Source organism: Chelonoidis abingdonii, chromosome 3 (genome assembly GCF_003597395.2).
Source record: "Chelonoidis abingdonii isolate Lonesome George chromosome 3, CheloAbing_2.0, whole genome shotgun sequence".
Lineage (NCBI taxonomy): Eukaryota > Metazoa > Chordata > Testudines > Testudinidae > Chelonoidis > Chelonoidis abingdonii.
The window spans coordinates 214,982,318-214,996,443 of record NC_133771.1 but is presented as its reverse complement, the minus strand read 5'-3'; the positions used below and the strand labels follow the sequence as shown (position 1 = coordinate 214,996,443).

The window sequence follows — 14,126 nt, the reverse complement described above, 5'->3', positions numbered from 1 at the left end:
GGCGTGCCACCATGCCTATAGATGCTGGTCTCTGTCCGGCGGGGAGGGTGATATTTGGCCCTCCTGCCTTTGGTAAGCTGCATATGCTACCGCTGCTGCCTTTTGGGCAGGGACCTTCTCAGGGACATTAGCTTTGAGACCTGAGTTGGATCTCCCACATGGTCATGTCAGTCACAAGACAGGCCCAAGAATGTTTCTTTTAAAGAAAAAGGACTAACACAGAATCTTTTGGTGTTATTTTTCCCAGGATAACTTTTCCTCTTGTTCTTTCTTTCTCTTGTTTAGCTTGCTGTCCATCCTTATTGATTCCTCCTCCTCCTTAGTTCTGGTTTAGTTTGTTATCAGTAATTCTGTGGCGTGATCACTCAGTCTCTGCGTGCCCAATGTTGTTAATACGGTCTCTGGCTGTATGAAGTTGGGGTGTTTAGCTGTAGAGGATGACTCTGTCCAAATCACCGTAGGGATTTTGCTTATTTGTGAATGATGGCTTGCAGAGCAAACCCTGCAGAGATGCAAACCAACTTCCCCACAGGTTGGCACATGCTCTGTTTGGATCAGTGGGCCATACCCTGGTCTGTCTATGGCCCCTTTATGGTGTTCTGCCAGCGCAAAGGGGCTGTAAAGCTGTCTTGACCAGCCTTGTGGGGATTCCTTTCCCAAAGGGGGAATCCCTTGGGGAGTTGGAGCTGTGGTAGTGGCTCTGTCTCCTTCCTGACTCCTGCTGTAGGAGATGTGGCTGGGGAAGGAGGCATGCCCACAGGATCGTGGCACTCTGGCTATCCCCAGAATAGCCTCTTAGTCACCATCTGGAGCTTAGGGCAACCAGCCTAAGTCTTTTCTCAGTTGTGCTGGGGGCCAAGCTGGGTCCAGCTGACTCCTGAATTGGGTGTAAAGCCACCTTTGCCTCCAGCTATGTTCTTGCGCTGAGCCAATCTTTGCAGAGGAGAGGGCCCTGCATCTCCAGGTCGCAAGGGTTGCTTTTGTTATGGTCACACTGTTATGAATTCTTAATGACTCTCTAAGTTCAGACCTTCCAGATATTCCCCCAGATCTGTCAGCCTGACCTTTAAAGTTCCAGAAAGTGTTGGAATGCTGTGTATCATTGGTGCAGAGTTTCCAAGCCAGTGGTCCCTAGGGGGCCCCTGCCCCTGCATCTGGTCTGCACTCCCCCGGAAGCCAAGGGTGGGAGTGGGGCTGTGGTTGGGGTGGGGCTGGGGCAGAGCTGGGCTGGGTGGCACTCCCTCCCTGTCCCCCCTGTAACGGCTGGTCCAAGCCCCGCTGTGCCCCTCTCCATGTCCCCCTGGGGAGGTTTACCCCACAGTTTGGGGACCACTGTTCTAAAGCATGGAAAATGACCTCCCCACAGACCAATGTGATGAGTACATTTCAGCGCCAGGGCGTCCAAGGCACAGCTAGCAGCTGGGCCTGCTGCTAAACAGCATCCACCGCAGCAGAAATAAAGTAATAAAGAAATATTTGTGGCTAAAAGCAGTCATTCGTCACCTTTCAGGCTCCTGCTGTCAGAGAGGCCTTAATAGCACATGACTGGTTATTTTGTAATTGCTGTGTCCACTTGTGCAGAAGGGATGCTATATGATTGAAACACATGAGGTCAGTGCACTGTACCTTATTGATCACCACGTCGTTTCCCGCACAGACCATGCTCATTACATGCTCTTCACATTTTTCCTGTGATATTCTTGGGCTCTTGGGCAGCTGTGGGATTTATTTTTATGCAGAGACTTTAGGATGGTTTTAATGCTTTAAAAACTGATATTGTTGAATGTTAAAAGTAGAAACCTCTCTTTGGAAGTGCATGAGGGGCTTAATCCTGAGAGATACTGAGCATTGTCAGTTCCCGTTGATGTTCGTGGAGCCCAATATATGGTGATTGGTCACCTATGGGTTCTTGATTTCTGACTGCCCACAAACCTTTCTGTTGTTTTTTCCTATTTTGCCTTTGTCCTTTCAGTTTCTGTGTAGCCCTGGCCCAGTGTAGTTGGCTTCACAGTGCATTTTAGGTGGATTTATGTAGAGAAAAGGCTTTGAGTCATGCTTTAATTCTTTTTACAACTCTATTCTCTTCCTCTCTGTCAAGTGTTAAGGGGGAGACTGCATTCCAGAAATCCACTCATCTTGCTCATCTCACTTCTGTAGATACACAACCAGGTTTGTGCTTTTTGTCTTGCCTGTTGTAAAAGTTGTAGTTCTTGTGGGATTTTTAAAACGCTACTAGGACCTAATATTAAGGTGGATCCTTCCTTTCTTGGGGAAACTTTGGTAAAGTGGAAAGGATCCTGGGGTCCAACAGCCCAAATAAACATTGCTTGTTCTAACTTTTCTAATTTATAGGCTTCCAGGGGTGAGGATGTACCCTGAAATAAAAAGGGATATTGCAATTCTTCAGCAGTGAGCTTAACACGCTTAAGTGTTTCCACGACCTTTGGTAAAATGGTGAGAGACAGACTTCATTCATAGCTTCGTTCTGCTGTATGAAGACAAAAGTGCATTGGATGAGATTTCAGACTGTTGTTACTCTTTACTTTTGGGCTGTCTGAGCAAATGCTCCTGCAGCGAACCTGAACTGAATGATACGTAATATAGGAGAGCGGGTCTGTTGTACAACACAGAGATTTCAACCAGGAAAATTGTGTATTTAAAGTTTTTATTTTGACATCATTGAGATCCCATAACATTTATTTAAGTAGTTTTAGGGGGAAAAACAATCTGAAAATGGCTCTCTGTGTCTGGATTTCCAAATCCATACACAGAGTCATCAGCTGCTGCTGATTTATAGTAATTATCTTAGTTTTCTTGAAAGTCTAACTGAACAATAGGACCACAGCATTAGCACTTGAGTGCTATTACCTAGTGCAGAATGGATGCAATGTAAGAGGAGTGGCTAGACAGAACTGTACTTCAGATCTTATTGAGCCTGTAATGCCAAGGGCAGCAGGAGAAGCACCGTCACTTGATTGGGCGTAAGTAAAATAAAGGAAAGTTTCTGAATGATGAGGTTCTGAAATACATGCTGGAGAAGGCATGGCGAGGTTGGAGCTGGGTGGATTCTACCCTTCTTCAGGCTGGAGTTGCTCAAGGAACAGGGTTTACCCTTTCTCGCTCTCGTTTCCTTCTCACCATCCTACTCTCCATTCTGGTCACTAGGAAAATGTTCACACAATATCCTAGCACCGGATTTGAATGCAGCATCTCTCCCCGCCTTGGCATCACTTTATGGGAGTAAACCAGTAACTTCCCGTCAAGATGGTTCTTTCCAGAAACCTTCCTGCTTGGAACAGGGAGGCAGGAAATTCTGTCTTTTTTTATGGACAACATGCAACACAATATTGTGATTTTATGTAGTGTCATATACTCTCTGAATGCCCCCAAATGCTTGAGCGAGTTCATGCCTCAGTCACTGTTCAAATTCTGCATTTCTCTGAAGGTGAAATTCACCCTGGGTAGAGGCCCAGCACAAGGCCTATGTATTGTTCATTTCTTATTTCAGCCATGTTTTAAAGAGATGCATAGGCCAGGCACGGATCCTCTGCCCAGGGGTAAATTTCACTTGTGTCCGCCATCTCCCCAGAGCAGCTATGGAGACGTTTGTTGTGACTATGTAATGGCATAGGTGTGTGTGACACTTCAGACACACAGCTCCAAAGAGCCTTAATTCCATGGCTCTGATGCTGCTCCTGCAGTAATAAGTGTTTTATGGGCCAGAGTTGCTGTGCACTGCTCCAGTGATACAAAGCAGCTATTAATTGGCTCTGCTGGTGGCTAAACAGGGTTTACAGTAGCTCCGGATCCCCATGCAGTAATATGAGGCAGTCAGAGTAGACTGGTGATTCTTGCCTAACGTTTTCCCATCGATACAGAAAGATTAACTAATTCATTGACATTAGCGATTCACTGTAATACCCTATGAGGTAGGCAGTTATCATTAGCCTCATTTTACGGGTGGGAAGCAGGACTCAGACCCCCCCCCCCCCGCCCTTGAGCTTTTGTTCTGTTTCAAAGCATATGACTTATAAAACTTTCCAGTATTTTTAATTTTTAGTTACAGTAAGGAAACAGACAAATGTGCCTTGCACCATTTGCAACTCAACACTACGGTACTGAGAACTGTGAGTGAAACTGCCCAGGCAGTATACTTCACTTAGGGGGTTTGTCCAGCCCAGCTTTTAAAGGCCACATCAGTTTTATCCTACCTTTCTTCTCCAGATTCGCTTCTTTTGGTTAGTTTGTCACAACTAATTTCTGCTTTAAAGCCTGCCATTTAGGGTGACCAGATGTCCTGATTTTATAGGGACAGTTCCGATTTTGGGGTCTTTCTCTTACATAGGCTCCTATTGCCCCCCACCCCCTGTCCTGATTTTTCACATTTGCTGTCTGGTCACCCTCCTGCCATTTAAAAATCCCACCTGGTCCAAGCAAAACATTGAAAAAGTAACAAACAAGATGCATACAAGAGAAAATGGATATGATCTACTGTCCTTGTAAACAGCTCGGGGGGAGGAAGGAATACACAGTGGTACTTAGGTGCATCATTGTTCAGCATTGCAGCACCTGACTTTTAGGTGCCTGGAAGATCCCAGGAACAACACTGCGATCCACAGAACCTGAGTTAAGCAACAAGACTCTATACAATGAAGATGTAGAGAGAGAAGCGCTGTAGACTGCAATCCACAAACGCCAGCGTGGTAGGTGGGGAGTTGTCTACACTAGTTGATGGGAGATGTGTAGGAGAGGGGGGTTCTAAGCACTGCCCCTCACTTGGAGATTGGCACCTCCTGGCAACCTGGCTTTAGGTGCCTATCTCTCCTTAGTGATCCACTAATGGGAACCTGCCTCCTTAGGCGCCTAAACTGTTTCTTGTGAGATGAGTGGATGATGGAGGGAAGGAGAGAGGAGGCTGAAGGGAAACCTCAAGACTTGCAGATGCAAGTTGGACAAGAGTATTGCGAGGGTCAACTTCTGGATGAAGAAAGTGGCCCATGGAAGCGGGTGACTTTGAGAACCAGGCAGAGGAAAAGTCTGGCTGGTGATGGGGAAATACAGCTGAGGAACAGGTTCACTGAGTTGGAAAATGAAAGGAAGAGGCAGGCAGTAACAGAAGATGGGAGAACAAAAAAGAAAAGCATAGCTAGTCCTACAAGAAGAGAGGAAGAGTCAGTGGACGTAGCCAGAGTTTGGAGTCTGGGATGACTCTCAGATTGCAAGGGAGAATAAAAGACAAGAGAACTTGTAGCCAGAAGGTACAGAGGGAGGAAGGCCGGAGAATAGTATCAACACCAGGCAGAGGTAGGTTGGCTTGATTGAGGACACGCTACTAAGAAGAACAGACAGGCCTGTCACTAGAGCTGATCTGATCAGAAAGGTGTGTTGTCTGCCAGGAGCGGATGGGACTGAGACTGAACAGGATCCTAATGGGAGTGGGAAAGAATCTACTGTTTGTCCTTCTTGTGGGAACAAATGATACAGCTGGATTCTCACTGAAACATATCAAAGGAGACTATGGCAGGCTGGGAAGATGCTTGAAGAAAGGGAGGCTCAGGTGATCTTCAATGGGATTCTCCCTGTCCCTAGATTAGAGGAGGAGGGCAAAGGTGAGATGAGATTGTGAAGATCAGCAGATGGCTGAGGCAGTGGTGCTATAAGGAAGGCTTAGGGATGTTTGACCATTGGAGGCATTCATGGACTGAGGAGTGTTCCCATGGGATGGACTCCACCTGAGCAGGGTGGGAAATAGATTTCTGCGATGGAGGCTGGCACAACTGATTAAAAGAGCTTTAAACCAGGAAATCAGAGGCCGCGTTTGGGAGGTACTCAGATAGTCTCCACACCTGATTCGAATGCTGAGTGGGAGGAAAATCAAGTAAAAGAGGATACAGCAGTGGAGAAAGGAACACGGGTAGGAGAATGGACAACCAGAGGAAGGATAGTGCTAATGACACTAACAGTTGGGTAGGTGATGCTGGCAATGGAATGACTGCACATCATTGGGCGAGGAGTCTGGGCGAAGAGCCTGGGTAACAAAATGGAGGAACTGGAACCACTGGTGCAGGAAGTAAAGCCAAACGTTATAGGGATAATGGAAACATGGTGGAATAAGAATCCTGACAGGAGTACAGGAAAGACAGAAGTAAAGGTGGTGGAGTAGCATTGTATATTAATGACGAGCTAGACTGTAAAGAAATTAGAAGGGATGGAATGGATCAAATGTAGTCTTTTGGGGCCAAAATCACTTTTGAGGAGAAAGGTAACAGAGGCTCCACTGGGATAGTGCTGGAGTCTGCACCATCCCTTCCCCCCGGCCCCCGGATCCGATTAGGGTATGGATAGAGACCTCTTTAATATTTTAATGAGATAAATGCTACTGGGAATTGTGTGATTATGGGAGACTTTAATTTCCCAGATGTTGATTGGAGGACAAATGCTTCTAATAAAGGCAGGGCCCAGGCATTCCTGGATGTGATGGCAAACAGATTTCTTCACCAAATAGTCACCAAACCAACAAGAGGCAATGCCATTTTAGATTTAGTATTGGTAAATAGCAATGACTTCATAGAAGAACTTGTTGAATGTAGAGGATCAGAATATCATACAAGAAGATTTGTACGATCTTGGAAACTGGAGTAAATAGAAATGAGATGTAATTTAGTAGTGCAAAATGCAAGGTCAAGCATTTGGGGCTAACAACAAGACTATTGCTATCAGCTGGGGATGTATCAGTGGGAAACGACAGGAGGAGAAAGACCTCGATGTATTGGGCCATCACAGGATGACTATGAGCCGCTAACGTGATGCGGCTGAAGAAGACTAATGTAATCCTAGGATGGATCCTAGGCGAGGTATTTCCAGTAGAGACAGGGAAGTGTTATTGCCATTATACAAGGCACTGGTGAGACCTCACCTGGAATACTGGGTGCAGTTCTGGTCCCCCAGGTTTAAGAAAGATGAATTCAGACTGGAACAGTGCAAAGAGCTACAAGGATGATCAGAGGAATGAAAAACTAACCTATGAGAGGAGACTTAAGGGGGCTTGGCTTGTTTAGCCTAACCAAACGCAGGCTGAGGGGAGATCTGATCGCTCTCTAGAAATACATCAGGGGGATAAACAGGAGGGAGGGAGAGGAGTTATTTAAGTTAAGGTCCAAAGTTGGCACAAAACCAAAGAGCTGTAAACTGGCCATCAACAAGTTTAGGCTTGAAATTAGGCGAAAGTTTCCAACTATCCAGAGGAATCAAGTTGTGGAACAGCCTCCCAGGAGAGTAACGGGGTCAAAAATCCTAACTTGTATCAAGACTGGGCTGATAAGTTTATGGAAGTGATGGAATGGTGAGGCAGCCTACAACGGTATATGGCCCATTTGTGACTGCTATTAGCAAATATCTCCAACTGACAGAGATGCAGAACTAGATGGCGAGAGCTCTGAGTTATTACTGAGAATTCTTTTCTGGGTGTCTGGCTGGTGGGTTTTGCCCACATGCTCAGGGTCTCACTGATCACCATATGTGGGAGCAGGAAGGAATCCTCCCCCAGGGCAGATTGGTAAAGACCCTGAGGGGTTTCACCTTCCTTTGCAGTGTGGGACATGAGTCACTTGTTGGTTTGAACTAGAGTAAATGGTGGATTCTCTGTAACTTGACGTTTTTAAATCAAGATTTGAGGACTTCAGAAACTCAGGTTATGGCCCTATGACAGCAGTGGGTGGGTGAAGATCTGTGGCCTGCAATGTACAGGGGGTCAGACTGGATGATTATGATGGTTGCTTCTGGCCTTAAACTCTGTGAGTCTGAGACTACAGATTTCAGAGGGGTAGCCGTGTTAGTCTGTATCAGCAAAAACTACGCGGAGTCCTTGTGGCATCTTAGAGACTAACAAATTTATTTGGGCATAAGCTTTCATGGGCTAAAGCTCACTACTCTCTGTCTCTCGGCCCAGTGACAATTTAAATATTTATCCACCTCTTCCAGCTGGATTTTGAATGAGAACTGATCTGGTAGGCAGCCTCTGAGCATGCCTACTGGATTAGGCCCCACATGCAACTTCAGTGGCCAAATGCCTACCTTTCCCCCGTTCATGAATCGCTCTGGGGCTTAGGTGAGAGACAGGTATCTGGCAGTCTAGAGTGACCCAGCAGTGCACATGCCCCGAGGCAGAGGGAACTTTTAGCCTGAGCTTAGGCCTCAAGTGACTTTAGGCACCCACAGGTTTTAGCAGGAGTTTTGTGGATCGCAGTGGAGCCAAACTGGGATTCAGGCATCTAAACCCCAGATTTAAGTGCCTATGTCTGGGGTTTAGACACTTAAGTAGCTTTGTGAATCCTACCCCTACCCTATTCCCATTGTTCTGTGTTGCTGCCACCCTTCCCAGGCCCAGATCCTCAGCTCACTTTTCACTCCCTGAGCGCAGGGCCCGCAGTGTACTGTGCCTGTCCCCTGTAAGTTGTGCTGCTGTCCGATCATGCAGCTTATAAGGGCTGCAGAAGGGATCCTCTCTCTTGTGCCTCTCTAAGAGATGTGCAGCGAATAAGGGAAGGGTGCCACAGGCTCACTTAGCCCCTGGGGTGCATACTGGGCCACGTTTATACCCGGAGTAACTTCATTCAGTCCAGTTGAGGTATACCAACTCTGCATTAGGCTCACACACTGCAGCACCCCCCGACATGCAGGCTAGGGAGAAGGAGCCTGGGATGGAGCCTCCAGCAGTGCAGAGCAGTAGCACTAGTCCATGAAGCAGGCCTCTTGCTGTTTCTCATTGAACAGAACTGAAACTTGGCCTGATGTCCACTGCCCTTTCCTGGATGTCGGAAGAGCTGCTGTTCCATCGTTGGCTCTTCACGGGTCCCTGCATCGATGAGAAACTCCACACCCCTTTGGGAGCATGTTCTGCTTTGCTTTTAATATATTTGTTTTGCCTCTCTCCTCCGCTTAACGATTGGTTTGTATTCTAGCATATATCATTGGGTTGAGTAGGTTGCAGTCTCCTTTCCCAGTGGCATACAGTTGCCCTCTTTTTCTCCTAATCTTTTCCTGTGTTCCTTGCATGTATTGTCTCTTTGTTTTAGAGCACGACTCTTTCTCTTCTTTGAGATGCTAGTTGCGTTTTTATTTGGTGATCCTTCACGTGGCATCGTCACATCCTGGCCGCTTTGTGGCACTAACTCCATCTGCAGAACTCACACGTTCATGTCAGGCCACAGGTCTGAGTCTTCCAGCTGCACTTAGGGAACAGCCACCTCTTTTTTTTGATCCACAGCTCACTATATTCTGATTATTATTCCAGCCTGAAGAAGTCTAATGGTCGAATGACCGACTCTAACCTTATTTTCTTATTCAGCATGTATGTTGTTAACTGTACTTGATCTCTGCAGAAGAACTTGTTTTATATTGAGAAAGGGCATATGGGCTGTATACCTGGGAAAACAGGGCAGAGCTACCAAGAAAACTGTGAATCAAAGGATATGGGCTCTGGGATAGCTCTGAGGCCAGAAAATAGCCTGTAGCGGCTGGTGAGATAACCTCTAAGGTTTCTTTAAATGAGCAAGATTAGCACTGATACGAAGCTGAGAGTCACCTTTATGGAGGGATTCTAACCAAAAATTCAAGAACAAAATTGGCCACAGAATCAGGTAATCTGGAGCTCCTGGATGAGTGATAGCACCTCGCCCCAGAGACAGGGAGAGAAAAGAGGGGGAAGGGAAAGTTGATATTGTATCCATCTCTGTGCTTGAATTTAATGTTTTTTAGCAAGGCTTGTGTGTTATGAGGACTAATCCATATGTGGCTGAAACCCCTTCTAACTGTTCCCTTCTCTGCCTGGCTGTTAGCGGTGTTTGTGACCCTGGCACTCTAGAGGCTGCCCTAGCCCCCTTTGGCTTCCAGAGCATAGTACCTGGCAAGTCTTGGTGATGGGAGTGTTGTATACGGTCAGCTGGAAACCAAAATAACAGAAAATGAATCAGCTGCTCTGTTAAAGCAAGATCTCTTCTTTCTTTTTTTTTTTTGCCTGGTACAATTACAGCTCTTTCTTCGTTGTTCCCACCCTGATACTCGGGCTGTAGCAAGGATTTGGCATTGGCCCATCTTTGAGTTGCTGGCTATGAGGCCCCAGAGCACTGGGACCCTGCATGGTGAAGCCAGTAACTTTCAGTTGGTGCTGTGGACTTGCAGCATGGTTGCTTCTGCCAGGTTTGTGCATGGAGAGCGCTGAGGAGTTTGTAAAGCAGACTGTTGCTTGCTGCGCTCCAAGGTGAGTTTGCCATCTTCCCAGAAATGCTGTTTTTGATTGGCTCTAAACCAGAGCTGTTGAGATGTAGTTTCACCAGCATCAGCCACCTGCAATGACCTGCACTAACTCTTTCCTTTTCTCCCTTTTATTTTTCTTCCCAGATAAATGGCTCGTTTAAATTGGGAGCGACTAAAATACTTTCTGGCTGGCAAATGCAGTGCCTAGTAGCAGCTATCAGGGAGGAACCAAACATGAGTGGGGGAGGGGAACAGGTCGACATTCTGCCGGCCAACTACGTGGTCAAGGACCGTTGGAAAGTGGTGAGTAGCTCTGACTCTGAATTTCCCTCACTGGCCCAAAAGGCTCTTCTCTGTGATGGTGTAAAAGTGCTTCTTGTTGGTTCCAGGACTGATCAGAAGGCACTGACTAGGGGAATCTGGGTCAGGGCATGTCAATCAGACAATGAAAAAAGGTGGTAAATATTGCACCAGTTTTTTGAGACGGCTGATGTTTTAGAAGAGCAAACCTGCCAGGGATTTCTGAGTAGGATGAACTGCTGCAGGTGACCTGATTAGCAAAGCTCTCAGACTCTGAGGGTACGTCTTCACTGCTGGCCGTGTCGGCGGGTAGCAATCGATTTCTCAGGGATCGATATAATGCGTCTCATTTAGACACAATATATCGATCCCCGAACGCGCTTCTGTCGACTCCGGAACTCCACCAACGCGAACGGCATTAGCGGAGTCGACAGGGGGAGCTGCGGACGTCGATCCCGCACTGTGAGGATGGTAGGTAACTCGATCTAAGATACTTTGACTTCAGCTACACATCTTAGATCAATCCTCTCCCCTAGTGTAGACCAGCCCTCAGATGCTACATTGCCAGTTTTCAAGTCCTTGCCCTAGAGCCCAAAGGTACTAGAATGTTTCAATCGAATGTTTGCAATCCATGTTTTAACACTGGCAAGCACACTGTATTTACCCTAACCCCATCCTAGAAACCGCAGATCCAATATAGGTGAAACTTTCCAAAATCAGGCAGCTGAAGGTAGACGTTCGGCAAGGAAAATGTTGCCTTGAACAGTTTAAGTTTGGCAAAGTTGTAAGCAGCTGAACACAGGGTCTCATAATGGAAAGTGTCATTCAGCCTTAACTATGGACATTGCTACCAGCTCTGCCTGTAATAAATGAATGAGCCGCGGAAGTTGCACTGACTCTGTCAGCAATAATTGACTCTTAGGCCTGGTCTACACTACACGTTTAAATCGATTTAAACAGCGTTAAATCGATTTAACGCTGTACCCGTCCACACTACAAAGCTCTTTATATCGATATAAAGAGCACTTTATATCGATTTCTGTACTCCTCCCAGACGAGAGGAGTAGCGCTAAAATCGATATAAACATATCAGATTAGGGTTAGTGTGGACGGAAATCAACGTTATTGGCCTCCCTGGGCGTATCCCACAGCTGCACTCAACTGACCGCTCTGGGACAGCAATCTGAACTCAGATGCAGCGGGCAGGTAAACAGACAAAAGCCCCGCGAACTTTTGACATACATTTCCTGTTTGCCCAAGTGTGGAGCTCTGATCAGCACGGGTGGCGATGCAGTCCCAAATCCAAAAAAGAGCTCCAGCATGACCGTATGGGAGCCTCACTGGATCTGATTGCTGTATGGGGAGACAAATCTGTTTCTATCAAAGCTCGTTCACCAGAACATGAAATGCCAAAGCGTCTTCGAAAAAAATCTCCAGGCTACACAGTGCTGCTCGTGGCCAGCGTAACGGGAAGCAGAGACTCAATGGACGCTCTAGCTGGAGAGGAGGGAGTTGCTGGTGTTGCCTATTGTACTGAGGGACTCCAGCTATCCACAGTCACAGAGCAGTCTCTGAAAAGTATTTTGCATTTTTGCTGAGCTCCCAATGTCTGTAGGTTCAAACACATTGTCCTAGCATGCCACGTTCAGGGTTTATAGCTACTCAGTTTCTCCCCCCCCCACAACACATGTGAAGAAGAAAAGGGAAGAAATCATTTCGTTTGACTCTGTTTCAATGTCACCCTATGTGTACTGAATGCTCTGGTAGACAGCGTATGCTGGATGCAGCAGTGAAGAGCAGTATCCTGCTCCTCTCCCCTCCCGGTGGTAGACTGTGCAATATGACTGATATCCATCGTCGCATCAGCGTGAGTGCTCCTGGTTGCCTTAGGTGAGGCTGGCGGGGGCACCTGGGTAAAAATGGAATGACTCCAGTTCTTCCCAGTAGATAGTGACAAGAACAAGCTGGTAACCGTCTTCCTCATAGCAACTGGGTGCTGAGCTTCAGTCAGCCCCCTCCCTTTCCTGTGTAAAGAAAAGATTCTGTACTGCCTGGACTCGTCATAGCAGAAGGATTGCCTGCGCTCCTCTCCCCCACACCGCCTATATGTCCTGCCTGGACTGTCATAGCCCCGGGAGGCTGCCTCCCCTCATTTTATCTCACTAACAAGTCTCGTTTCTTATTCCTGCATTCTTTTATAATTCATGACACATGGGGGGGGGGCACTGCCACGGTTAGCCCAGGAGGTTGGGGGAGGAGGGAAGCAACGGGGTGGGTTGTTGCAGGGGCTACCCCTGTGAATACTGACACGAGCAGCTGTGCTCTGATACACTGGTCCTTCTAGTACACCTTGCCCATTATATCTAGGCAGGCTGACTCTATTTTTAGAACCATAAAGAGAGGATTGACTCGGGAGTCATTCCAATTTTGCTTTTGCGCCCTCTGGCTGATCTCAGCCAGGTTGGTCACTCATGATAGCAGCGGACACTACAGAGGGGAAGAGATACCATATCTCACTGCCAGTTTACTCCGGCAGTAGACGTACAGAACGACTGGTAAACATCTCTGCTATCATGCAAAAGCAATGAAATGCTGCTGTGTAGTTGCTGGAGTATCGCCTCTGTCCGCCGGCATCCAGTACACATACGGTGCCGGAAAAAAAAAAAGCTGAACGAGCTCCATGGTTGCCGTGCTATGGTGTCTGCCAGGGCAATCCAGGAAAAAAGGCACAAACAGAAAGGATTGTCAGCTGTTGTTTTCCGGAGGAGGAATGACTGACGACAGTTTTACCCAGAACCACCCGCAACATGATTCAACCCAGAATTCCAAGGGGCGGGGGAGACTGTGGGAACTATGGGATAGCTACGGAATAGCTACGTACAATGCAACGCTTCAGAAATCGATGCTACCCTCGGACCATGGACGCACAACGCCGAATTACTGTGCCTAGTGTGGCCGCGTGAAATCGAATTTATAATATCAGTTTTATTAAACCGATTTTAGCTACTTCGATATTATCGCGTAGTGTAGACGTGGCCTTACTGTTGTAGAAATAATAACACTCAGCATTTAAAATGCTTTACTCACACTAATCCTCACAACAATCCTTTGAGGTTAGTAAATATTACCTCCAGTTTACCATTCAGGAAACTGAGGCCGAAGGAAGTGAAGTGCCTTCCTCAAAGCCATAGAAGGAGGTGATGGGAACTTTGGAGCTTCTGATTCCCAGCTCTGGGCTCAAAGTGCTGGACCACACACAAGCTGAGTTGTGCGCTGAGGGCCCAGAGATTGGAGTAGCAAGCAGGTTTATTTTGGCAGTCCTGTGTTCACACAGGACACAAGCTTTACCAGCACTAGTAAAGCTGATAGATGTGTGCACACACATTTATCTGTATGAAACCCCGTAGCAGCCTCAGCTTGTCCCTGCTGGATGTAATGCATTAATATTGCTTGCAATTAATTTCAAAGCTTTGTTGAGCTGACTGGGAATGTTCAACAGCTGGCTAAGTGTGGGTCATGGAATTAATCACGTACCTTTCTTGTGTTGTGGAAGGTGCCTTGTTGCAGAAAAA

The 14,126-nt window shown here is 46.9% G+C and overlaps 1 protein-coding gene across 1 annotated transcript in view; it reads left to right on the top strand.

Annotated features, from left to right (window-relative positions):
- The first annotated feature begins 2,112 nt into the window (after nt 1–2,112).
- Nucleotides 2,113–14,126, top strand: part of TTBK1 (tau tubulin kinase 1) — a 129,487-nt gene continuing 117,473 nt past the window's right edge. Inside the window, exons 1-2 of the mRNA XM_032790824.2 lie at nt 2,113–2,169; nt 10,399–10,557. Of these exons, the coding sequence (XP_032646715.1) occupies nt 10,450–10,557 (108 nt within the window). The 5' untranslated portion in view covers nt 2,113–2,169; nt 10,399–10,449. The remainder of the gene's footprint in view (nt 2,170–10,398; nt 10,558–14,126) is intronic.